Raw genomic sequence first — 26,731 nt, 5'->3', positions numbered from 1 at the left:
TGCTATGCGGCTGCTTCCCACTAGCTATCTATTTTACGTTTGGTAGTGTATATATGTCCATGCCACTCTCTCACTTTGTCACAGCTTACCCTTCCCCCTCCCCATATCCTCAAGTCCATTCTCTAGTAGGTCTGTGTCTTTGTTCCTGTCTTATCCCTAGGTTCTTCATGACATTATTTTCCCTTAAATTCCATATATATGTGTTAGCATACAGTATTTGTCTTTCTCTTTCTGACTTACTTCACTCTGTATGACAGACTCTAGGTCCATCCACCTCATTACAAATAGCTCAATTTCATTTCTTTTTATGGCTGAGTAATATTCCATCGCATATATGTGCCACATCTTCTTTATCCATTCATCCGACGATGGACACTTAGGTTGTTTCCATCTCCTGGCTATTGTAAATAGAGCTGCAGTGAACATTTTGGTACATGACTCTTTTTGAATTACGGTTTTCTCAGGGTATATGCCCAGTAGTGGGATTGCTGGGTAATATGGTAGTTCTATTTGTAGTTTTTTAAGGAACCTCCATACTGTTCTCCATAGTGGCTGTACCAATTTACATTCCCACCAACAGTGCAAGAGGGGTCCCTTTTCTCCACACCCTCTCCCGCATTTATTGTTTGTAGATTTTTTGATGATGGCCATCCTGACCGGTGTGAGATGATATCTCATTGTAGTTTTGATTTGCATTTCTCTAATGATTAATGAAGTTGAGCATTCTTTCATGTGTTTGTTGGCAGTCTGTATATCTTCTTTGGAGAAATGTCTATTTAGGTCTTTTGCCCATTTTTGGATTGGGTTGTTTGGTTTTTTTGTTATTGACCTGCATGAGCTGCTTGTAAATTTTGGGGATTAATCCTTTGTCAGTTGCTTCATTTGTAAATATTTTCTCCCATTCTGAGAGTTGTCTTTTGGTCTTGTTTATGGTTTCCTTTGCTGTGCAAAAGCTTTGAAGTTTCATTAGGTCCCATTTGTTTATTTTTGTTTTTATTTCCATTTCTCTAGGAGGTGGGTCAAAAAAGGATCTTGCTGTGATTTATGTCATAGAGTGTTCTGCCTATGTTTTCCTCTAAGAGTTTGATAGTTTCTGGCCTTACATTTAGGTCTTTAATCCATTTTGAGCTTATTGTTGTGTATGGTGTTAGGAATTGATCTAATCTCATGCTTTTACATGTACCTGTCCAGTTTTCCCAGCACCACTTATTGAAGAGGCTGTCCTTTCTCCACTGTACATTCCTCAATGCATCATTTTAATGACCGCATACTATTCCTTTGTATTTCTATATTATAATTTATTGAGTTTATTCCTATTGTCATGCATTTTTACTAAATTTTTTGCTTTCATTAAAAATGCTGTGAATATCTATGTAACTAAAACATGATTTTCTCCCTTTAGGGTAAATCCATTGACCTGAAAACTTTTAAAACTTTTGACTTATATTACCAAGTTGCCCTTTAGAAAGTTTACACCAATTTTATATTCTCATCACAGTGCATAAGACTTCCAGTTTCCATGGTATGGCCCAAAATTGAACACAAAACCCCAGATGGAATCCAACTAACATTCACTGCAAATGTCCCTAACCATCTTAAATATCCTCATTTCCTTTTACAGTACAAAAATAGACTGCAAGCACAAATTTTCTCCAAGTTCTCTAACAAAGACAAAAACATAGAGTGGTAGTGTTGGAAATGACCTTGGAATTTATCTAGTCCAACAAGCTCATTTTCATATGAGAATACAAAAGCCCAAAGTGGAGAAATATCAAAGCAGACAGACTCCCAACAGAAACCAAACCAGAAAATCATATGTAGAAAAAAAAAAGCTGCAAAGAAACAAAACAAAATGTATTTTTGGCAGTTACATTTGGGGAGTGAGACCATGGGAGATTTTTCTTCTTTTCACTTTTTCAAGTTGTCTAAATATTCAGTAAGGAGCATATATTTCTTGTACAGTCAAGAAAAATAATTTTATACAAAAGAAGGGAAAAAATAGAGAGGAGAAGCTGGATTATAAATTGTCGATTATAGTCATTTAATGTATACCTAAGATCATAGTGTGAAGGGTCTATAAAATGGGGGAAAAGGTGGCTTGATAAGTTTGAGAATTTGTAAGAGGAGGAGTACTCTAGAAGAATGAAGTCCAAGAATTCAGAGACCCAAAGAAGCAGAGCCTGATGAAGCACCTATTAGAAGGCTCCAGTCTATAAGTTTGTTGAGTTGTGTCTGGAATAGATCCTGGAGATCTCCGGGTGAAGAAACAGAGGACAGGGTTTTTAGTGGTATTTACTTGTGAGCAGTTTGGAAATTTTGTCTCTGTCCCTGTTGGGATGAGATGGGGTTGTGATGCTATGAGCTGTAGGAGCATCATGGGGTGTAAATGTTTAGGAATCACCATCATGGTGCCTGTGATTTCCTTTCCCCCAAGACCTGAACCTTCCCTGTCATCTGTCTACGTAAGAGCTAAAGTCGTGGAAACCAGTTTCAGCGTCTTGTCTTAATTAGACATTTCACATGTCTCGCTATGGCTGTGATGGTATTAGCTGAAGGAATTGCAGAATCACAAACCATTAGAGTTGTCAGAACAGAGATAAAATCATGTCTCCCAAAAGTCTCTAAGTTAATAACTGGTGGGGCCTGATAGATTTGACAGGTTTAGCAAATAAAAATATGAGACACAATTAAATTTGGATTTTAGATAAGCAGTGACAGTGTTTAGTATAAGTATGTTTCATGCAATATCTACTGGACAGCCCGTATTTCAGCTGGCAACCCTAGGGGTCCATGATGAAAACCCATCTCCCGGTGACCATTCTGATTGACTGAAGACTGTACAGTGCTTTTCTACACAGCAAGTTGGTCTGATTTCCAGAATGACCTTACATATGAGAGGCTATAGAGCTTAGTGGTTACCAAGGTAGAGTTGGCCCTTGGGCATAGTTTTTTCATCTGTATAATAGGGTTACAAAGAGCACCTACTTCACATAGTTGTAAGCATTAAATGAATTATGACAAATAAAACATATAGATAGATACTTATTAGGGTCAAATATCAAGCCAAAAGCATTGTGAACCAGATACCTTTATCTGAACGGTCTGCAGTGACCTCTCGAACTTGTCTCTGACCCACTCTGTTGGTATAAAATCTTCCATAGTCCTCCTCCCGTTACCTCCAGCTCGATGCTGAGAAAACAAAAAGTTCCCTCATCTGCAACAGATAGGATAGCCTTGCTTTTGATAAGGCAATACGGATTCTCATTAACCATTATAGCAAGTATTCACTCATGATAGAATCATTATCTCAGAATTATTACATTGTAATATTAAATAAATATTAAAATATTAAATAAATATTAAAAGAAAGATCAACACTACAGACTCCCTGCAGTGACCACTGGGGTATTCGCAGCAAATGGCCTTCCTTAGATTATCTAGTCTAGAAGTTCAAATCAAGCTAACCATCAGAATCACCTGAGGAAATTTTTTTTAAGATCTTTTTTTATTTTGAAAATATTTCAAATAATCAGCAAAGCTAAAAGAATTATTTTTTTTTTTTTTTTTTTTTTTGCGATACGTGGGCCTCTCACTGTTGTGGCCTCTCCCGTTGCGGAGCACAGGCTCCGGACGCACAGGTTCAGCGGCCATGGCTCACGGGCCTAGCCACTCCGCGGCATGTGGGATCTTCCCGGACCGGGGCACGAACCCGTGTCCCCTGCATCGGCAGGCGGACTCTCAACCACTGCGCCACCAGGGAAGCCCAAGCTGAAAGAATTTTATAGTGAACACTCGTAAACCCACTGCCTAGATTCTGCCATCAACATTTACAATAACTGTTTTATCACGTATCTTTCCCTCTATCCACCCCTTTACCCATCCATCAATACACCTTTTTTTCCTTACATATTTCAAAGTCAATTGCCAATATCTGTATACTTTCCCTGGGGAACTTTCTAAAACTCTAAATGCCAAGGCCTCAACCCCAGAGGTTCAGAATTCTACTGATTCAGCAATTTTTCAACCTCCCCAGGTGATTCTGATGCACAGTCAAGTTTGGGAACGTATCAGTCAGAAGAAGCTAAGTTATGCTGTAGTAAGAAGCATAACTAAAAATCTCTGTGATGCAGAACAACAAAGATGTTTCTTCTTTTTCTTCTTCCTCCTCCACCTCCGCCTCTTCTTCTTTTTCTGGACTAATGCTACATGTTTGTCAACAGTTGACTGGGCTTCACTCTGGTAACCATGCTGATGGAGCCCCTACTATCCAAAATATTGCTAGTTTCATGGCAAAGAGAAAAGAGACACAGAAAACCATGCATTGGCTATAAAAACCTCTGCCTAAATATGACACACATCCACCTCTGCCCCCAGTTCACTGGCCAAAGCAAGTCACTTGGGGACTTTTAAGTTCAAAAGGTGGGGATGAGTAATATTTCCTCAGGGAGAAGCACTATTGAAGAGAAGCTGGAATATTTAGGAAATGTAATATACAATAGCACAGGAAAACACTAATTTAATCCAGACTCTGATTTACAGACAAGGAAGCTATAGCATCTGAGGAGGCAGAGTGACTCTCCCGAGAACTCTCGGCTAGTTCAAAACAGGAATGGTCTAGAACCAAGGTCTCCTAACTCCCAATGTTAGGAGGCTACCTCCCTGAAGCTCCCAGATCATTCACCATCCATTCATTCAGTCATTTACTCATTGATTGATCTGATAACTATTGCGTGCCTACTATACACCACGTACCAATAAATAAGGCACCGTCCCTGCTATCAAGAAGTTCCCAGTCCCGTGTGAAATTCTTCCACATAACCTTCAGCTGACCCTATCACTGGCATTCTTCATCCTATTCAGCAAATAACCTGCAGCAGCAGTGCATTTCAGAACGAATAGAGATACTGTCTTTGAGGATAAAGATCTATTATTCGTAACTGTTTCTGGTCAGAGAGAGCCAATTCCCAGCAACCCTGCTGAAGCTCTGCATGGTGACACAGCTCATCCAAGATACAGGATATTTAAAGTGACTCATGGGCCCACAGTGCTTGAGGATCATTCCTAGGGCACAGTCATTTCATGATGTGATGGCAGAATAGCTTTTCTCTTAAAGGAATCATTCAGTTACAAAAACCTGAACCCGATCTTGCAGCCCATTTTCATTCAGACAGAAAGAAATATTTCAAGAGGTAGAAATCTGATAGATTTTTAAATAACACCGAGGACTATCTAAAATTAGGATAGTTTGATTTACAGAAGATTTGATACCTTCACAGGCTGTGACTGTGAAGGCTGTCTTTAAAGATGTTAAAATAGTACCACAATATAAAATGATGTATCTAATCTTTGTAAAAGCACAGAATGTTAGAGCTGGGAGGACTTCTAGGCAGCACTAACACAAGCTGCCTCATTTTACAGACAATAAACATGATGCTTATTGAGTATTTCACCGTGCCAGCTACCGTTCCAAGCAATTTATGTGCATTATCACATTTTGTCCTCACAACCAATAGGCATTTTGGTCATCTCTATTTTGTAATTGAAAAGGTTGAAGCTCAGAGAGGATAAGTGACTCCATTAAAGTCATCTCACCAGATAAAGGTCTGGGGTGTGAATCTAGAACTCGATTCCTTTGGTCCAGGGTTCCTTTAATGGGAAAAGGAATATAGTTGTCACTCTTGTGGGGCCATAAGGCTCCTAGACATTGTCTCTATTCAACAATTGCCTGTGATACTTTGCAAGGTTCTGTGGGGAGGCCAACATAAATAAAGCAGTTTCTACTCTCTGTGAGTTTCCGCCTGGCAAAGGAAGGGAGAGAAAATGGGCAAATTATGTGTCTGGAAATCAAGGGAAAAGAGAATTTTAAGATGTTTATCAGTGGTGTTAAATGCTACTAAAGAGTCAAAGACAGTAAAGACTAGAAGAAGGTCATTGAATAAGATGACAATTATGCAATTACTGTTGAACTTTAAAGATCAATTTCAGAGAGTGATGAGGGTAGGAGGTAGCTTGCGAGAGGCTAAGGAGTCAATAAGAGAAGAGGAAATGGAAATGGGCAGTTTCAGGCTACTGGAAAAAAGCAAAAGAATGTAAAGATAACTAGAGGATACAGACAATGGTGGAAATATTTTCATTTGGATGGGGAAGAGCTAAGCATGTTGTTTACAGAAGAGATGGTGCCAACAGAGAGGAATGAATTTAATGTGGACTAGAAAGAGAGGATCAAGTTTCTAGAGCAGGCAGGAAGAAAGGATCCATTCACCATTAAAGTATTTACTATTTCAGTCACTATTATAATGTAGACAACTTATAAACACAGTAGACAACTGTATTTGAGGCACTATGTTTGGGCACTGTGGTAAGCAAAGCATAATCATATCCTGTAGAGTCTAATATGGAAGACAGACTTAAAGTAAACTACAGATGATAGATAGATAGATAGATAGATAGATAGATAGGATAGGTGATAGAGACAGTAGATGGATAGATGATAGGTAGATATAAATGATGGTTAGATATAGATGATAGATAATTGATAGATATAATAGATGATAAGAGATAGGTGAGAGATATAGACAATGGATATATAGATAATAGATGATAGATAGATGACAGATAGATAGTAATTATATTCTGTGGAAAATGCTATGAAGGAAAACGCTGAGGTGCTACGAGAGCCAAAGCAGAGAAGTTAGCCTTAGGCTGACTAGTTGTATAGCACCTTCCAAATGAGAGAAAGGAGAGATGGAGGACAAAGGATGAAGATACATATATTTTGAAAATGTTGAGGAAAGAAGATAATCTTCCCCTTCTTAGTGAATAATAGGGAGATGTAAATGCCTGTTAAAAGTGAGAGGAATAAGAGTATGTCTGAGGATTTACGGACAGTGAGGAAATATATTAGAATCCATCCTTGGACATCGAATTTGGTATCAGCAAAAGAAGACTATCTGCCAAGAAGCATTAAAAGCTATTATGAAGTTAGATAGAAACCCAGTTGGCTCAGTTTTCTGACCTTCTTATGGAATTCTTAGCAACCCAGAGTAGATGCAAATCAAGTAAATGGTGGGTTGGGCAGATAGCAGGCTGGTGGTTCTCATCACAGGCACAATAGAATTCAAAGGGTGCAAAGGATTCAGAGTTACTAGAAAGGGCCTGGTGCCCAGCTGGTCACAGAGGTAAGTGGAGCCCAAAGGGAATGGACCTACTCAATGAGGTCACAGTGAGAACAGAGGACAAGTTGAGAAGAAGTGAGGTGAAGAGAAAAGAGCCAGGGAGAACAAGAAGACGTGAGCAGGGTGGGAGGACAGACCCAAGTAATGATGAACTCTCAAGTTCATCCAGATCAAAGGCGAGCTAAAAGTGGGTTAGTGATGAAGGTCATTGGTGCTTAAGAGGTTTAGAGAACACTGAGGCTGGGATGGGATGGGAATTAAGGCCTGCAAAGCTTTGCTGATGACATTAGAACCTGAAGAATGCTGTCCCCTCTGCTTTGCCTTAGAGAAAATAAACTTTATGAGTTTTCGAAACCAGATACATATATTTGTAAATGTACAGTCAAATATGTATGTGTGTGTGTGTGTGTGTGTGTGTGAACACACACACTAATATATATCTTAATTACCTGCAAGTGGTCTGGACGTCTTGGAGTGATGGCTAGTCCCCATACTTGTTGGATTATGGTTTTTTGTTTGTTTTTTTTGCGGTACGCGGGCCTCTCACTGTTGTGGCCTCTCCCGTTGCGTAGCACAGGCTCCGGACGCGCAGGCTCAGCGGCGATGGCTCACGGGCCCAGCCGCTCCGCGGCATGTGGGATCTTCCCGGACCGGGGCACGAACCCGTGTCCCCTGCATCGGCGGGCGGACACTCAGCCACTGCACCACCAGGGAAGCCCTGGATTATGTTTGATTCCAACCTTGATATGCTGGATGACACCCTGCAGATGTAACTCAGGAAGAGCTAATGGGATGAGTAACCTCCTCTCGTTATAATTAGCATCTATCAAGCACCATCTTTTTTTGGCAGAGAGATGTAACAAGGGAGATTTGGGACAAAGGGACAGATTTCAGAAACTTTTCGAATGTAGACTCAACTTTTCAGAGTTGCTTAGTGACTGGTCAGGAATGGAAGATGAGGAGGAAGGAGAGCAAAGGTAGAATGAGGCAGAGAGTTGTTTCTTATTTCCCCCCATTTTACAGATGAGGAAACTAAGACTCAGAGAAGTTAAAAGACTCACCCAGAACCACTGGACTAGTAAGTGGTAGAGCCAGGGGTTATTACTCGACCCATCTCTCCTGTGCCCTTCCCAGTACACCATGCTCCCTGTCCCACCGTTCTCTGCAAGACCTTTTCATGTTCCAAGTCACTTTGCTGAAGATACCAAGCTCAGCCTTCTGCTCTTCTTTTCCACACTTCCCCGGTGTTAGCAAAGGTAATCATACGTGCTTTCCCCTGCCTGAGCGAGGAGTCCCGCCCAGCGCCCCTGCAGTGGTGTTGACAGGCCTGGCCCGCAGGCCCCTCACACTGCTGTGATGCTGGGCTCACCTGTCGGCTTCCCCTTAGAGGGTGAGTTCTCTGATGGAAGACAGGGCCTCTGAATCTTTCGATTCCCAGATCTTAGCACAGTGTCTGACCCACAGTAGCTGCCCAACAGATGTTTGTCAAATGAAGAGTAGTATTAATAGGCCTCATGCTTAGTTCCAGGTTGCATCCTACAATTAACAAGATACAATAAAATGTCAACCAAGGACACTAGAGCCTGCTCTACACCATTACTATTCAAAACACTGTTAAGTGTGATAGAAACTTATGTCCGTGCATTTGTTTGTACTTGGGATCCAGCTAATTATCAACCTGACATCAGTATTTACTTGGGCTTTCTTTCTGAGTGCAGAATGTGCTCTAACACACCAGCTTTGCTGTTTTGTTCTTTTCGCCCTGAGGCCAAGCATCCTGCAAAGTCACATAGGAGGCAGGTCTTCTGCAGAGCCCAGCTAATGAAACCAGGAGCTGTCCCCTGAGAGGATTGCCCCAGAAGATAAAAAGCACGCTGGAAAAGGTGGCTCAGGCAGGCATGCTCAGGTGATGCACCTTGCTTCACTTCCACCTCAGAGAACACCAGGTACCAAGGAGAATGCGCGAGGGAGAATCCAGCCATGGGCCCTGGGCTCCCAAATCTCCTGCAGGCTCTTCTTCCCCTTCCTTCGGTGCAGCGTTAAGGGAAGGGATGCGCTGAGCTGGAGGGTCACAGTATCTACACTTCTCACAGTATAGCACCTTTGGCCTCCCATGGAAAAAAATTTTAATCACATTGGTTGAGAATAAAGAATTTTCACTTTTTTTTTTTTTTTGAAGGTTGACAGACCCTTTCGAAATGGAATCTCCTACCCCAGGCTGTCTTTGTGAATCACACCACGCAGTATTGTGTATAGGTTTGTTCAGGGGTTGAGCCTCGAGTAGTGATACAGGAAAAATCAGTGAGATGACAGTAAATGTGACAGCTACTCATCTCTGTCAGCCATCTCGTCACCAGAGAACACAGCCCACTTGTTCAGATATGTGGCACCTCGAGTTTTTCCCATGTAACAAATTATCTCAGAAGGATATCAAGGCTCCATTGCTTTTCATTTAAAAGTCATAAGTGAAGGCCTCAAAGAAATGTCAGAGACAGTGTATGAAAATTCATACATCTCCTAGCAGTTTTTGGGCCTTCACGGCAGTGATAATAATCACTTTGTTCTCGGGTTTGGAGCCGTGGGAAGAATCAAACCATTGTGTAGATTACTTAAAATTCCACTGTGCCTGCACTGTTTGCCCAAGAATGTTAAGAATTTGCAGCTGTCGCTCCCACGAAAGGTTTCTAACTGGGGCAGTGGCTGCTGTTTCACACACAGCTGCGGTTAATTTGAGCTGAAGATTTTTAATTGCCTTTGTGTCAAGATTTATTAAATAACATTTTAGAGGAGCAAAAACTGTAATAGTCATATTAGTAGGTTGCTGAAGGAAGAAAATAATTGGAATGCAGCATTTTTGCCCTGTAAGCCAAGTCTGAAAATATCTTTCCCATGTGACTGGCTTCCAGCCATCCCAGCAAAAGAGTTTCTAGGTAAATCCGGCCACAGAAGCCCTCGTGGCCGCTGCAGGAGCCTAGCCCTTTGTTCCCCTTACTCCTTTATCTGGGAGCACTTCTCCCCTGAGTGGCCTTCCCTTGTTTCCACTCTCCATTTCCATTATCTCAGGAGACAGGAGTCATAGTGCTTGGAGCAAACGTAGCATCAGATGGCAATCCGCCGCTGCTGCTAAATGGTCTGCATTGTTTTTGCAAGCCTTTGTAATTGCTGTTTTCCTACTACATCTAGGCCATCCATGACAATACTGTGAGGGGTCTGAACCCTCCCCATTTGGCTGAGAGCAGCTGTACGGATGAGCAGAGGTCAGAAAACGTGGACCTTTCCTGGATTTCCCGCCAAGTCAAAGGAGAGGGAGTGAGAGGCCCTTCCACTGATGAGGGACCACAACTAATGCCCCTCAAGAGGGGTCTTGCCAATTGTTCTGAGAAAGGAGTTTTGAATATGAAGAGAGGCCAGCCAGGAAAATTGCCAAACAAGTCGTAAATCCGCATTGCTATGCTAAAAACCTCAACTGTGTTTTACATTTCAGTTCAATATTTCCTTTTAACAGGGAATCCTCCAGGCATTAAGAAGCACCGGCAGTGTACCGGCAGGTGCTGTGCTATAGGCACTGTGGGGCAGAAAGTCGAGTGGGAGACCTAGACCAAGCATAAGACAGGCCAAGGGCACCCAAGCCCTGGTTACATCACTCACCCCAAGGGAGGTGAGGGGGATAAGCTTATGCCAGAAGGGGACAGCACTGGGTCCAGGCCTAAGGGATAAAGAGGACCTTGATAGTTAGAGGGGGAAGCAAAAGCCTTCCAGGCTGAGGACCCGAGAATAGGAAAAGCACATTGGAAAAGCATATCTTGATGTCTATGGTTCCATTTATATAATTTTCTCAGAATGACATAGTTATAGACAGATTTAGTGGTTGCCAGAGGTTAAGGATGGAGGGGTTGTGTGTAGGAGAGAAGTGGGTGTGGCTATAAAAGGAAAACATGAGGGATTCTTGTGGTGATGGAAATGTTCTATATCTTCATTGCATCAATGCTAATATTCTGGTTGTGATATTGTGCTGTAGTTTTTCAAGATGTCACCACAGGGAAAATTGGTAAAGTATAAATGGGATATCTCTATATTATTCTTACGAATGTGAATCTGCAATTATCTCAAAGTAAATTTTTTTTTAAAAAAGTATGTCTTGAGGGCTTCCCTGGTGGCGCAGTGGCTGAGAGTCCACCTGCCAATGCAGGGGATGCGGGTTTGTGCCCGCCCCCCCCTGCCAATGCAGGGGATGCGGGTTTGTGCCCCGGTCCAGGAAGATCCCACATGCCGCAGAGCGGCTGGTCCCGTGAGCCATGGCTGCTGAGCCTGGGCGGGCGTCCGGAGCCTGTGCTCTGCAATGGGAGAGACCACGGCAGTGAGAGGACCGCGTACCGCAAAAAAAAAAAAAAAAAATTATGTCTTGAGGAAGGGACAGTCTACAGTTGGACATGACAATGTTGGGTGAGGATAAATAAGAAATGAAGAAAAATGTTGGAGAGGTTGGATGGAAGTAGATTCTAGAAGCTAGAAATGCCACTCTAAGGAGTTGGGATTTCATTCTGTGAGGAATGGCAAGCCACTGAATGCTCTGAGCTGGGCGGTGACATGCTTTTCAGGTAAATCATCCTGCTAGCAGGTCTGCTGTACCTCAAAGCCTCACCCATTGCCCAACGCAGAGGCAGGATGGCTGCTGTACACCGAGAGCATGAGGACCTGAACCATGGAGGTGAATCTGGGCGCAGCAGCCACGAGAGGTGGGAACACCTCTGAGAGCCAGAGTCCAGGCTTCGAATCCTAGACTGCTACTTACTTGCTCTTGCCACCTAAGGCAGCTAACTTCTCAGTGCCTCTGCTTCCCCATCTGTAAAATGGGAATAATACCAGTGTCTGCCTGTCTTAAGATCATTTAAAATTAATATACACAAAATGCTTAGAGCAGTGACCAGTACAGTAAGCACTTGGCGAAGGTTAGCTATTATTATTTTCAAGAAGTAAAAGCTTACAACTTAGCAACTAGTTGAACTTAGGGAGGGGCAAGGAAAGAGTCAAGATGTAATGTTCATCAAAGGACTATGGGAGGGCTTCCCTGGTGGTGCAGTGGTTGAGAGTCCACCTGCTGATGCAGGGGACACGGGTTCATGCCCCGGTCCGGGAAGATCCCACCTGCCGCGGAGCGGCTGGGCCCGTGAGCCATGGCCGCTGGGCCTGCGCGTCCGGAGCCTGTGCTCCGCAAGGGGAGAGGCCACAGCGGTGAGAGGCCCGCGTACCGCAAAAAAAAAAGACTATGGGAGATCATCAGTAATAATAGCTAGAAAACAACAGAAAAATTCATATTGAGGGACATTCTATAAAAATAACTATTTATAATCTTCAAAAGTGTCAGGGAAACACGGAGGAACTGTTCCTTTGGGAAGAAGGCCAAAAGGACATGACAACCAAAGGCAGCACATGATTCTGAACTTGATCCATGGGCTTCAGAGGACATTATTGAGATGATTGGGACAATCCCACTGAAATGTGAATGGGGTCTGAAGATGTACTTATTTAGGAGGATGTGTTTGGTTCCTTGTCCGGAGGAAATGACATTAAAGTGTTCTGTAGCCATGAGGCATCAGGTTGGCCTCTGATTCTTAAATGTTTCAGAAAGTTCTTTGTATTCATAACTCTTCTGTAGGTCTGTGTTTGAAAATGAAAACAATTTTTTTATTGAAATATAGTTGATTTACAATGTGCTAGCTTCAGGTGCACAGCACAGTGATTCAGTTATATATTTATCTTCTCTTTTACAGATTCTTTTCTCTTATAGGTTATTATAAAATATTGAGTATAGTTCCTTGTGCTATACAGTAGGTCCTTGTTGGTTATCTATTTTATATATAGTAGTGTGTATATGTTAATCCCCAATTCATAATTTATCCCCCTCCTCTTGCCACTTTGGTAACCATAAATTTGAAAACAATTTATTTTAAAAGTAATGGCTAGTGGGCTTCCCTGGTGGCGCAGTGGTTGAGAGTCCGCCTGCCGATGCAGGGGACACGGGTTCGTGCCCCGGTCCGGGAAGATCCCACATGCCACGGAGTGGCTCCGCCCGTGAGCCATGGATGCTGAGCCTGCGCGTCCGGAGCCTGTGCTCCGCAACGGGAGAGGCCACAACAGTGAGAGGCCCGCGTACTGCAAAAAAAAAAGAAAAAAAAAGTAATGGCTAGCATTTGTTGAACATTCACAGTGTATCAGGCACTGTGATCCGTGCTTTTCACATGAGCGGATTCAGTGCCCCAGGAAACTTCTCTGACATGCACGTCTACCAAATTAGGATTGTGGACCCCTACTCTGGCCCCTGTAACAGCTGGAACCCCTCCCCACTAGACCACCTATAGTGACTGCTGTTTTTTGTCTACAACACCATCTGCCATCCATGGACAGTAAGCTTGTTGAGGGCAAGGTCTGTGTCCCATTCTCCACTGTATCCACAGCTCTGGACATGCTCCCGGTAAATCATCACTGTTCAGTCCATGCTGGTGGATGAAGCACTGAGGCCTGCTCACCATGGTGACTATAGCCCAAAATGGAGAACCAGATTTGGGATGGATGTCTGATACATGACTTCTTTTCTAGGTGGCCCAGGCTCTGGCAAAGGCACACAGTGTGAAAAGCTGGTGGAAAAATATGGATTTACACATCTCTCAACTGGCAAGCTCCTGCGGAATGAGCTGTCATCAGAATCTGAAAGAAGCAAATTGATCAGAAACATCATGGAACGTGGAGAGCTGGTGCCCTCAGTAAGCAACAGCTGCCTTCTCTGGCTGGGGAGAGATTTGGGAGTGTTGCAATTAATCTAAGCTTCTGGAACAAAGAAACCCAAAAAGGACAATAGCTGTATTTCATTTCTTTCTTATGTAACAGTCCAGAGGCAGGCAGGAGGTCCGCAGCAGAGACCTATCTGCCAGACCAAGTTGTCCAGGCCCAGGTTCCTTCTGTCTTGTTGCTCTGCCAGCCCCTTGAATGTTACCTTGTTTCATATTTTCTTCTAATATTGGTCCCTGCTTTAGAGTTAAAATCTTCAAAGCAGAAGTGAACTTGGTGCAGCAGAACCTAGAATTAGAACCCACTGGAAAATAAAAAACAACATTTTGATCTAGTTCTGAGAGGTATAATAACATTAACTTGAAATTTGGTATCTTCCCTGTGTGGCTGAAGTAAAGAATATCCCTTTTGGGCTTCCCTGGGCACAGTGGTTGAGAGTCCGCCTGCCGATGCGGGGGACACGGGTTCGTGCCCCGGTCCGGGAAGATCCCACCTGCCGCGGAGCGGCTGGGCCCGTGAGCCATGGCCGCTGGGCCTGCGCGTCAGGAGCCTGTGCTCTGCAATGGGAGATGCCACAACAGTGAGAGGCCCGCGTACCGCAAAAAAAAAAAAAAGAATATCCCTTTTATTTACCTTTTTTTGTTTGTTTTCAAGTCACTGTCCATCTCTGAGAAGCTAGATGCCACTGGTATCAAAAAACATTCATCCCTTCCAGACTAGGTCCCACACTAGGCTCTGTAGTCAGGGCTCCTACAATGTAGCCCCTATTAGCTAACAGAGATTTATGCTTCCTCTTTAACAAGCTACAGTCTGTTTCCCACCTGGAAGCCAGAATGGTCCTCATGAAAGGAAACAGACCATTGCAGTTAACTCTCAGTGGGCCTCCTTCTGCCCACTCTTTTCTCCATACAGTTTACTCTTTTCACAGCAGCCAGAGTGATTTCTTGAAAACGTTTATCCCCTTCCCCAGAAGCTTCCAACAGCTCCTCACCACACTTAGAATGAAATCCAGACTCCTTCCCGTGGCTCTGGACTCCAGCTTACTCTCTGACGCTGTTTCCCCACCACCCTCACATTTACTCTCAGCCAACCAGTCACTTCCTCATTGTTCCTCCCACAGGCCAGGCTGTTCCTGCCTCAGGGCCTTTGCACTTGCTCTTTCCTTAGCCAGAGCCCTCTTCCTTCATATATGCATATAGTTTGCTCCTTTACTTCATCCAGATCTCTACTTAAATATCACAATTTATCAGAGACCCTTGCTGAGCACCCCATCTAAAATAGCACCTGTAACATTCTGCTTCTTCTGTCCTGCTTTAAATTTGCTCCTAGTAGTTCTCTCTAGCTGATTATTTCTATATATTTACTTGTTCGTCTATTATCTGTCTTTTTCACTAGAATGTAAGCTTCATGCAGATTTAATTCATTATTATCTAAGGATAGTTTCTGACTGCCCTTACGATGGCTGCATTCCCCAAGTCCCTGCCAAAAGTCAGAGGATGCCTGGGACCCAGAGAACACAAGGAATTCCCCCCAGTTTGGGCAGCTGGTGGCATTTTCCTACATCCGTTCCCAAGCTTCCATGTATCCCTCCTTCCTTATTTTCCATAAGCGCAAGTTAAATCAAAATTTTTAACAAAGTGATATTGCTAGAAAATGTTACTTCATATCTATTGAAAGTCTCCTCAAGTCAGTGCGTGTCAAATTTTATAAAATATTTACTGGAACAAATCAACAGTGAAGCACATTTTATACCGTGTTTTGTCTAGTTTTAAACTGGCATTAGGCCTAATTCAAGGAGTGCTACTGTATGAAATATAGCACTATATTTCACCTAATCTAAGATGTCATTATTTTTAGACACCTCAGTAAAATATAACCCCTAAAAATATACCGGTAAGAAAAAAAACACTATTAAACTATGACCCAGCACTGACTGTAAGGTACCTACCAATTCCATAAACATTAAAATGGAGGGGGGAGTGAGATTTGGAGTTGATGAAATACAGTATATTGCTGCCTGCTGTTAATCTTTTTTTAACTAATTTTTATTGGAGTATAGTTGCTTTACACTGCTGTGTTAGTTTCTGCTGTACAGCAAAGTGAATCAGTTATACATATACATATATCCCCTCTTTTTTAGGTTTCCTTCCCACTTAGGTCACCACAGAGCATTGAGTATAGTTCCCTGTGCTATACAGTGGGTTCTCACTAGTTATCTATTTTATACATATTAGTGTATATATGTCAATCCCAGTCTCCCAATTCATCCCACTCCTGTCCCCTTCCCTCCTTGGTATCCATAAGTTTGTTCTCAACATCTTACTGTTATCTCTCTCCCTCCCGTGATGGGATGGCTCAGGAAAACTGTGCTGACTCCAGTGTTATTCTGTGGAAGAGCTCGGGTCCTGACTGCTCTCCCTCTGCTCCAGGGCATCATTCTGGAGCTCCTGAAGGAGGCCATGGTGGCCAACCTCAGAAACACCAAGGGTTTCCTGATTGATGGCTATCCTCAGGAAGTGAAGCAAGGGGAAGAGTTCGGACGTAGGGTGAGTGTTGTTATGGGGATCATACCAGAAGGAAAGTAGGGGACATCATCGAGGATGGGGGATAAATTCGAAGTCTATGCATTCCTAAGTTACATTAAATAAAACTTTCTATTACAAATGGCAGAAACTCAGCATGCATGCCAAAAAAAGGGTGGAGGGTGGGAACGCTGGTGGTGGATTTATGGGTTCAAGTAACTAAAACTTCCAAGAGCAGTTCACACTTGGTTGGATCCATGTATTCAAATTTGTTCATCAGTAATCTGACGTTCTCCATCTCTTGGATATTCTTTCTTTGCGTTGGCCTCATTTTCTTCCTGTTGCAGGCTTATATTCTACCATCTAAGTGATCTCACAGAAAAGTGTTTCTATTCTCCAACAAACAACCCAGGATTTTGTTTCATTATCCTGGATTATCAGGTCCTGGGCTCATCACTGAACCAATCACTGTGGATATCCAGGAATATCTTGGTCCAGCCTGGAGGACCAGGTCAAGGATGGGAAGAAAGGAGGGAGAATGGGCACCACACCTGAACCATGAAAAGAAAGGGAAGGAAATTACCCAAAGAAAAATAGGATGCCCTTAGAGGAAGGCAAGGAGAAAGGTTGCAGGACAGGCAGAATCAGATATATGTACCCCTATGACCATCCCAGAATCAGATATATGTCCCACCCTCTTCACTAGGAGGCCCCTCACAGGGGAACAGCAGGAAGTAAAAAATATTGTTCCTATCATTTATTGAGCCTACTCTGGGCTAAGTCCTGGGCTACACACTTTACACACATTATCTCTAATTTTACAAAGTCCAAGCAAGAGGGAAACAATTGTCCCCATTTATTAAACAAAGATTCCAGAGCCTACAAGAATAAATATTTATATAGAGATCTCTTTAGACTAGTTTTAAAAACATTTTTATATATGTTATTTCATTTGATATATTTTTAATAACCTTTTATATAGAGAGAGGAGGTATTTTCTTCATGGTAAAGGTGATGAGTTAAGCCCAGAGAGGTTACATGACTTGCCCACAGCCCCATAGCTAGTAAGTGCCAACTCACTGGTAAGTGACAACTACTGGTAGGACTAAGATTTGGGGGGCCTATCTCCATCCATCCCTAACACTGCAACATTGATTAGGGGTAATGGTACTTGTGTGTCCCCTGGGAGTTAGTTTGACCTCATTCTGAGTCTCTGTTTTAATTAATTTCCTTAGATGGTATCTAAATACTTAAAGGACAGTTGCTCACCTTCCCTTGCATTTCCTATTTGTGACCAGAGTCAGAGAAGAAATTCCCTGGCCCAGTTCCCAAGGGTGGGCCCTAACCCCCGGGACTGACTTTCTGAATCTCAACTCAGGAGCCTTTATCAAGATGGGGGTGGGCAGGGAGAAATGGATTTGTGTGGCAGCACCTGGGACTGTGGCAGTTCCAGGTGGTTCCTGATGGGCACTCATGTACCAGAAATCTAAACAGCCTTCTCCCACCAAACAAACCACTTTAGGAGCTCAGACTTTTACATAATCAACCACTTTTTTACAAAATGGAATTGGGAGGATTGTTGTCGTTTTTAAAAAAACGATGGCAATATTTTACCATGTTCTGTATATTTACAGAACATAAAATTTACCATCTTAACCGATTTTAAGTGTACACTTAAGTCATGTTAAGTGTATTCGCATTGTTGTGCAACCAATCTCCAGAACTCTTTTCAACTTGCAAAACTGAAACTCTACACTTATTAAACTCCCCATTTCCCTGTCCCCCACCCCCTGACAACCACTGTTCCACTTTCTGTCTTTATGAACTGACTACTCTACGTACCTCACATAAGTGGAATCAGACAGATTTGTCCTTTTGTCACTGGCTTATTTCATTTAGCATAACATCCTCAAGGTTCATTCACATTGTAGCATGTGTTAAAATTTCCTTCCTTGTTAAAGATGAATAATATTTTGTTTATCCATTCATTCATTGATGGCTACTTGGGTTACTTCAACTTTTTGCCTATTGTAAATAATGCTGCTATGAATGTACGTGTACAGATTGCTCTTCAAGACCCTGCTTTCAACTCTTTTGGGTACATACACAGAAGTGAAATTGCTAGATCATATGGTAATTGTATTTTTAATTTTTTGAGGAATCAATACATATGCATACATACTGCCAGCCATAGTGGTCACACCATTTTACATTCCCACCAGCAGTGCATAATGGTTTCAGTTTCTCTACATCCTCGCCAACACATATTGTCTGTTTTTTTGATAGTAACCATCCTAATGGGTGTGAAGTGGTATCTCATTGTGATTTGGGTTTGCATTTCCCTAATGATTAATGATGTTGAGCATCTTTTCATGTGCTTGTTGGCCATTTGTATGTCTTCTTTGGAGAAATGTCTGTTCAAGTCTTTTGCCCACTTTTTAACCAGGTTGTTTGGTTTTTGTTGTTGAATTGTAAGAGTCTGGGGTATGTTCTGGATTTTAACCCCCTATCAGATATATGATTTGCTAATAGGTTGCCTTTTTACTCTGTTGATTGTGTCCTTTGATGCACAGAAGTTTTTAATTTTGATATAATCCAATTTATCTATTTTTGCTTTTGTTTCCTGTGCTTTTGGTATCATGTCCAAGAAATTATTATCAAATCCAGTGTCATGAAGCTTTTCCCCTGTTTTCTCTTAAGAATTTTGCAGTTTTCACTCTTACATTTAGGTCTTTAATCCATTTTGACCTAATTTTTGTATGCAGTGTAATGTAAGGGTCCAACTCTATTCTTTGCATGGAGATCACCAGTTGTCCCGACACCACTGATTGAAAAGATTGTTTTTTCCCCATTGAGTGGTCTTGGACCCTTGTCAAAAATCATTTGACCGTGTATCCGAGAGTTCATTTTGGGGTTCTATATTATATTCCATTGGTCTAAGTTACTGACTTTATGCCAGTACAACACTGTTTTGATTACTGTAGCTTTATGATAGTTTTTAAATCAGGAAGTAAGAGCCCTCCAACTTTGTTCTTTTTCAAGGTTGCTCTGGCTATTCAGGGTCCCTTGAGATTCCACATGAATTTTAGGGTGGATATTTCTATTTCTGCAACAACAACAAAAAAATGTCATTGGAACTTTGATAGGGATTGCATTAAATCTGTAGATCACTTTTGTAGTATTGACATCTTAACAATATTAAGTATTCCGTGGTTTGTCTTACATTTTTGTTTATTCTGATCTTCTAGCCAGTGTCCAGGCTGTAAATAAGGCTCCTGGGGTTACTCTTGAACTGAGGAACAAGGGCGTCTTTCCTGCACCATCTCTGAATTAGGGCCTCTGCAAGGCCAAGGGTGAGGGGAGATCCAGAGAAGAGGAAGGGGTGGTCGGGGGCCCTTGAGGGGCTCCCTGCTTATTGGAAATTGGCAGTTGTGTAAATACGCCATTAAAACACAAGAGGGCAAAACCTTAAAAGAAAGAAAAAAACACACACACACAAGGGAGATGAGCGCTAACTGCTGCCAGTCAGCAATGTTGATTGAGGTTCAGGCTTCAAGGTGGCAGCACCCCACCAGATTATCTCACACTTGACCTTGCCCATGAACGTAAGGTCCGAGAGTACTGGCAGGGTCTCTGGGACAGTCAGGAAAGGTCACGAACTTGCTTGGATGTGCTGGGGAATACATCCTTTTCAATGTCTTTTTTTAAAATTGCTCTCAGTGGTAGTAGAATATTCTTTGAAACCCCCAAATGGCCAAGTGTGATAAATAAGGTGTAGGGTAAAGATAAGCATCTTTTTTGTCAACTACTGTGTGCAAACAACAACAAAATTATGATCTTTTTTATCCTTTGGGAACTTTTTAAACTGGGTCTGAAGGCAAATATCTGAACTTAGGCCTATGGGGTCCGAACTGTTTGGAGCAGTGACAGCATTGTTGCACTCATGTAGAGCCTCCCAAGGTGACATCTTTAAAGCACATCACTTGTGCTGTCTGGAGTCAAAAAAGCTGGATGTTCACCTTGGTCATAGATTAGTGTGACCCTGGGCATGTCACTCAACTTCAGATTCCTCTGTAAAATAGAGAGAATAATGTAGCTGCCAAATCCTATTTAGAGGGTTTTGTGAGCATCAAATGATGTAACACACATAAATGTGTTTCCTAAGCTATAAAAGGTTATAAAATATTATCTACTTTAGGGTCACCTATTTTTCAATCACATTTCATTCAAGCCCATAAATTCCTGCTCCGTCATGCCTTTCTCCTTTGCTTATAACCTAGGATGGGTGAGTTCAGGACTTTAGATGGCCAACCAGTCTATCCCTGGCCTTTGGGTAAATATGAATTCAAATCATCCATACGATCTTCCTAAAGTAAAGCAAAACTTCCTTCCCCACTGTGGGTCCCATTCAGACAGGTTTTAGAAAGTGTCAGATAAGAGGCTTAACTAGAACTTAGGAGTGAGAAAGAGTCATCAACGTGATGACTGGATAGTTTCAACCAATGCTAAAATTCATGATGCACTTCCAAAAATATACAAGTGCCCCTTTCATTTATGAACCGGCGACCTTCAAGTGAGATGTCTCCGAAGACAGTCTTTTGCATTCTGCTGGAAGGAGTTTGCAAAGATCAAGCGTGATCTTGATTTGTCCCTGGGTACAGCAATTTAGAAGATTCTAATATCAATTTGGCTTGTGTGCAAGAGAACACATCCAGCCCTCCAAAACAAGCACTGCTTTAAACCTGACCAGAACAACAAAGATGCTACAAACACGGAATGAGCCGCTGTTGATTCATTTATGCCCTGAAAGGACTCAATCATTTGTACAGCCCTGTCCAAATTACAGGCAAGCATTTCATTTGAAATTTGGCAAAGACAAATACAGATGTATGATTTTCCCCAGAGATTCAGAGTAATAAGCCTGGCTGAGAGCACAATGAGTGTTTTTTGTGTACCTGTCAGGCCTGCGACTCTGTTTGAAGCCCATTCAGGCCTATGGATGGTTTTCCAGCCCATAGACGCCTCACCAGCCCTTCTGTGTCACAGAGACTGATGTGTCTGATGCTTGGGACCATCTGTGGCTGAAAAAAATCCAGTTCAGTTAGCTAGGCTGATGTTTTTGCATACCATAGCTGATTGCTCTGAGAGGCAGGTCCTTTGAGGATCTGCTTGGCTACCATACACAACACCACTAAAGACCAAGTGCAAACTCATGTCCACAGCTTAGGGGTAAGTCTGTATGTGCTTTCTCTATTACCACCCTATCTTCTGTTCCCAAGCCTACTTTTCCCCGCATCGAATTAATGTGCCTTCATTATCCAACATAGTGTGCTAAGGAAGGGAAGGTTGTCACTGTGTGTGTGTGTGTGTGTGTGTGTGTGTGGGTGGGTGGGTGTGTGAGAGAGAGAGAGAGAGAGAGAGAGTGAGAGGGAGAGCGAGAGAGAGAAGGAATATGAAGGAGGAGTTGGGGTTTCTAACCACCATCCCCAGCTCCCACCCCATTTGTGAACCCCTGGTTATAGTCACTTCGTGGCACAGGCCTGTATTTAGAGCCTGGCTTTATAAGTCCAAGACAAGTCACTTGACTCTACATAGTTCAATTTCCTCTTCTATAAAATATAGGTGGAAAATAGCTACCTCCAGCCATTAAAAAAAAAAGAAAGAAAGAAAAGAAATCTTGTCATTTGCAACAACATAGATGGATTTAGAGGGTATTTTGCTAAGTGAAATGAGTCAGACAGAGAAAGACAAATACCTCATGATCTACTTATATGTGGAATCTAAAAAACCAAACAAACAAACCAAAACAAAAACAAACTCATAGATACAGAGAACCAACAGGTGGTTGCCAGAAGGGAGGGGGTGGGGGGTGGGCAAAATAAGTGAAGAGGATTGAGACGTACAAACCTCCAGTTGTATAATAAATAAGTCACGGATATAACATACAGCATAGGGAATATGGTCAGTAATATCGTAATAACTTTGTGTGAGAACAGATGGTAACTAGACTCATCATGGTGGTCATTTCATAATGTATGCGAGTGTTAAAGCATTATGTAGTACACCTGAAAGGAACATAATATTGTATGTCAACTATATTTCAGTTAAAAAAAGAAAAAATTGCTACCTCAGTGCTTGCTGGAAGGATTGGCTGAAATCCTTACAATGTGCCTTATATATGTATAAGCCTACATATGATGTTCAATACATTGTTATGGGTTTTTTTCAAAATTATGTATATTTTTTCTGATTATAGAAGTAGGAATTATATGGATATGAGACAATACAGGAAAATGTAAAACAAAGACTAACCAACCACCCAGACATAACACTCTGATGTCTGTTCTTCCGGTCTTGGTTCTACTTATCTTCATGCATTTAAAATCATACAGGATACATAACTATCTGAATAATAGCTGTTATTTTTTGAGCACTTAAAATATGCCCAGAACTGAACTAGATGCTTTACCCATGTCATTGTATTAATCTTTACAGTCCTATTCAGGATTGTATTAATTGTATTAATCTTTACAATCCTATTCAGTAGGTATTATTATCTCCACTTTATAGATTATTCTCATCTCAAGGAGGGTGTGTGCTTAGCCTGACTCCCTGGTGTGAAATGCAAACGCTTTCCTGTGTTAACCCAACATTTCAGCAGCCAAGCTAAACACATGCTAACAGAAGTGAAATGCACTGGTTTGCTCTTGCCTTTTCCTCCCAGAAGCCTCTTAGCTGAAATTCTGCCCTTAGCCTGACTATGCAGATGAGTTTCCTGGATGTGTGGCTAATGACAGTGTATCGCTCTGCCTGATTGCTCTGAACTGTCTCATAACACTGTTCATCTATAGAATCAGTGATTCTGTTTATAAGTGCATTCTAATCTTTGGAATGAACTCTTAGCAGAAAAAAAAAAAAAAGGTTATGAGTCTGGCCAAGGAACTTTCTAGTTGGTGTGTCCTAGTGGTTTGGAATTGTGGCAAGCCTTGGGACCACCTTGGGATTTTCCACTTGAGATTTTCCACTCTCTTCTTCCAACTTCCGGTTGATTGCAGAACTTTTGAGCTATGTAATGGCAGCACCAGGGCAGACGTTATGGTGGCGATGGGGTGGTATTATTATTATTAGGGTTGTGTGTTCAGCAATGCTGAAATGACCCCATCACCCCTCCTCTACTGAGGTTCCCCAAGGGGATAAAGCTCAGGAGTGAGAGCAAATGGGAAATAGGCCTGTGGCTCTGTTGTTAGCCGGGCCTTCCCTCCCAGTGCAGTGAGGCTGGTAGACGCGCTGGAGTGTACGACTTAGGCTAAAAGCACGGGTGGGGCCTCTGACTCTTTCTAAATTCAAATCTGACCAACAGGGGCTTTTACGAAGTGCAAAGGGATGAAAATGAATCTTGCCAGGCCCACATTAAATAACATTAGCTCACATTTATTCAGTGCTTGAAATGGGCCATGTATTAACTCATTTAATCCTCGGCAGCCGTCCTATGAGGCAGAAACTCTTGTCATCCTCATTTAAAATGAGGCAACTGAGGCACCCAGAGAGAACAAGAAAGCTGGTACTCTGAACCGTCGAAAGTTCCTGAATGGCAGGACCTTGCCCACTGGTAATATGGCCTAACCCGTGTCCTGACTTAATCAGAAGAAAACTAAAGTGGGGGGCAGAGGAGAGCAGGGAAAACGCCTCCTACTGCTCTACCTGCTGGAATTCTCCAGGCAAAGCCATCATCACAAGTCAGCTGACACCCTCATCCTGGTGGGCTGCTCTCAGCTGGAGTGACTGCTGATCCCAACTAGATCCCCAGAGGCAGCGAAAGCAAGTTTCCGCAAAATAAAACTAAATGGCCTCTGACACCGTCCACTTCTTTTCCTACTACCCCACCCTCCTCTCCTGGCTCCACTTGGCCCACCAGGCATCTGGCCTGAGTCCCATTCTGAAGGCTCTGGCACCCTCCACTAGGGTGAAGTCACCAGGCTTTGGAGTTACACGCAGCTGGCTCAGGACTGTCACTAACTAGTCCTCAGTGATTTGGGGCAAGTTAACCTCTGTGGGCCTCCATTTCTTCCCCACAGGGTTTAGAGCGATGGCACAGTGCACCCGCTGCTGAAATGTTCTTACATATCTCAATGCCCTCCCAAGGGCACCTGTGCTCTAATAAGGGTCCCCTGAATACCCAAAGGCCATGAAGAGCCCAGCACTGCAGTGGCAGAATTCCAGGGAGCCAGCAGGGGAGTGCTGGGGACATGGAGTTGTCCCCAAGTCTCTGTGACTCATCCAGACAAGGACAGAGTTCTCTGTTCTCCCCTCCATGGGATGTTAGAGCAGGGGTCCCCAGCCCCAAGGACGCAAACTGGTACGGGTCCTCAACCTCTTAGGAACCGGGCCACGCAGCAGGAGGTGAGTGGCGGGTGAGCGAGCGAAACTTCATCTGCCTCTCCCCATCGCCCCCCATGGCTCCCCATAGTCCTCCATGGCTCCCCATCGCCCCCCATGGCTCCCCGTCGCTCGTATTACCGCCTAAACCATCCCCCCCGCTCCACCCCATGTGTCCGTGGAAAAACTGTCTTCCACAAAAGCAGCCCTGGTGCCAAAAATGTTGGGGACCGCTGTGTTAGAGGCTAACCATGGTCCAGGGAAAAAAGGCAGAGCTACTCCAAGGGACTTTCTAAAGAAATATATAAAAGCGTTTTGAAAAATGATTGAATGGTATTTCACTCAAACATTTCAAAAACTTTTAGGTGTTAAAAGCATCAGTGGAAGAAATGACCTCTGAAGCCATGAAAGGACATGGAAGAAACTTAAACGCATATTGCTAAGTGAAAGAAGCCAGCCTGAAAAGGCTACACACTGGATGAGTTCAACACTATGATATTCTGGGAAAGGCAATTCTATAGAAACAGTAAAAAAAAATGATCAGTAGTTGCCAGGGTTAGGGAGGAGAGAGAGGGAGGAATGGATAGGAAGAGCACAGGAGATTTTCAGAGGGGTGAAAGTATTACGTATTATGCAATAATGGTAGCCCATGACATGATGCAACTGTCAAAACCCATAGAATGTACAACACAAAGGATGAACTTTAGTGTCAACTATGGACTTCAGTTAATGCTTCAGTATTGTTTCATTAATTGTAACAAATGTACCACCCTAAAGACATCATAGGGGAAACCAGGGGAGGGGAATTATATGGTAACTTTCTGTACTATCTGCTCAATTTTCCCATAAACCTAAAACTTAAAATCTATTAATAATAAAAAAAAAAGAATCAGTGGTACAGGCCACTTCCAAATGGAATGGCTGCTTGACAGCTTTTTATGTAGGAAGGGAGTGCTGACTCCAGGAGAAATAGGTTAGGTCAAACCCCAATCTTGGCAGGAGAGCAGCTTCTCAAGGTATTATTTTGTGAAGAATTACCTCGGGATCTTTTTAAAATCCAGAGTCAGCAGGTCGAGGATGGTGCCTGAGCATCTGCATTTCTAACAAGCTCCCAGATGAAGCCTGTGCGGCTGGTTCACAGCCCACACTTTGAGAATCAAGGCGGAAGCTCCCTCTCTGTCCTGCACTTATTTCGGTTCATTTACTGCCAATTCCTGCTCAGACACACATTATCTTTGTTTGTACCTGAATGAGTCCCTGAATTGTCGTCCGTGTCCTCACAAGTGGCCTGAAAACCGCCACAGTAAGAAAAATCGCCTAGTCTCCAAACACAACCCCGGCCAGAAACTGCTCCAGGAGCCAAACTCTGTAACTGAGCCCTAGGCTGCCTCCCAAGCTCTCCCTCTGCTGGTGGACAAGGGTCATTGTCTTCTAAACTTTCACCCAGCTTTCTTACTGCTCGAATGCTCTTTTTTTTTTCTTCCAATTAATAAAGACAGAAGAGTTAGATGACATGTTCCAGAGGTTTATTTCACTCTTCTAGATTTTGGAGAATTTTTCCACTCTGTTTCTTAAAGTACATCCTTCAGAGGGGGTAGATAAATCATTGAACAGCACTTACTGACAACTTAACGGCTCTGCGTGTTGTCTTAAAGTCCTCCCCTACCCTGACTTTGTTCCCAACCCTCCCAGGCGCTTTCCATAGTGGGGCGGTAAACTTTTGTTTACATTGCAAGATCAGAAGAGAGCAACAATTTCTTTTGATCCAGGGTTGAGATCGGTAGTGGAGGCAACGTTGGTATCCTCCAGAGAGAGACATCAGAAGCAAAAGAACACTTTAAGGAAAGGATGGGGAGATAGGGAAAGTCAAAC

At 42.8% G+C, this 26,731-nt stretch overlaps 1 protein-coding gene across 1 annotated transcript in view; it reads left to right on the top strand.

The window, feature by feature from the left end:
• Nucleotides 1–26,731, top strand: part of AK5 (adenylate kinase 5) — a 245,420-nt gene that overhangs the window by 197,954 nt on the left and 20,735 nt on the right. The window contains exons 11-12 of the mRNA XM_007458720.1: nt 13,773–13,936; nt 16,391–16,507. Coding sequence (XP_007458782.1) covers nt 13,773–13,936; nt 16,391–16,507 — 281 coding nt within the window. The remainder of the gene's footprint in view (nt 1–13,772; nt 13,937–16,390; nt 16,508–26,731) is intronic.

This window comes from Lipotes vexillifer, unplaced genomic scaffold (genome assembly GCF_000442215.2).
Source record: "Lipotes vexillifer unplaced genomic scaffold, Lipotes_vexillifer_v1.1 scaffold419, whole genome shotgun sequence".
NCBI lineage: Eukaryota > Metazoa > Chordata > Mammalia > Artiodactyla > Lipotidae > Lipotes > Lipotes vexillifer.
The sequence above is the reverse complement of the archived record's forward strand: the minus strand, read 5'-3'. Positions and strand labels throughout refer to the sequence as shown.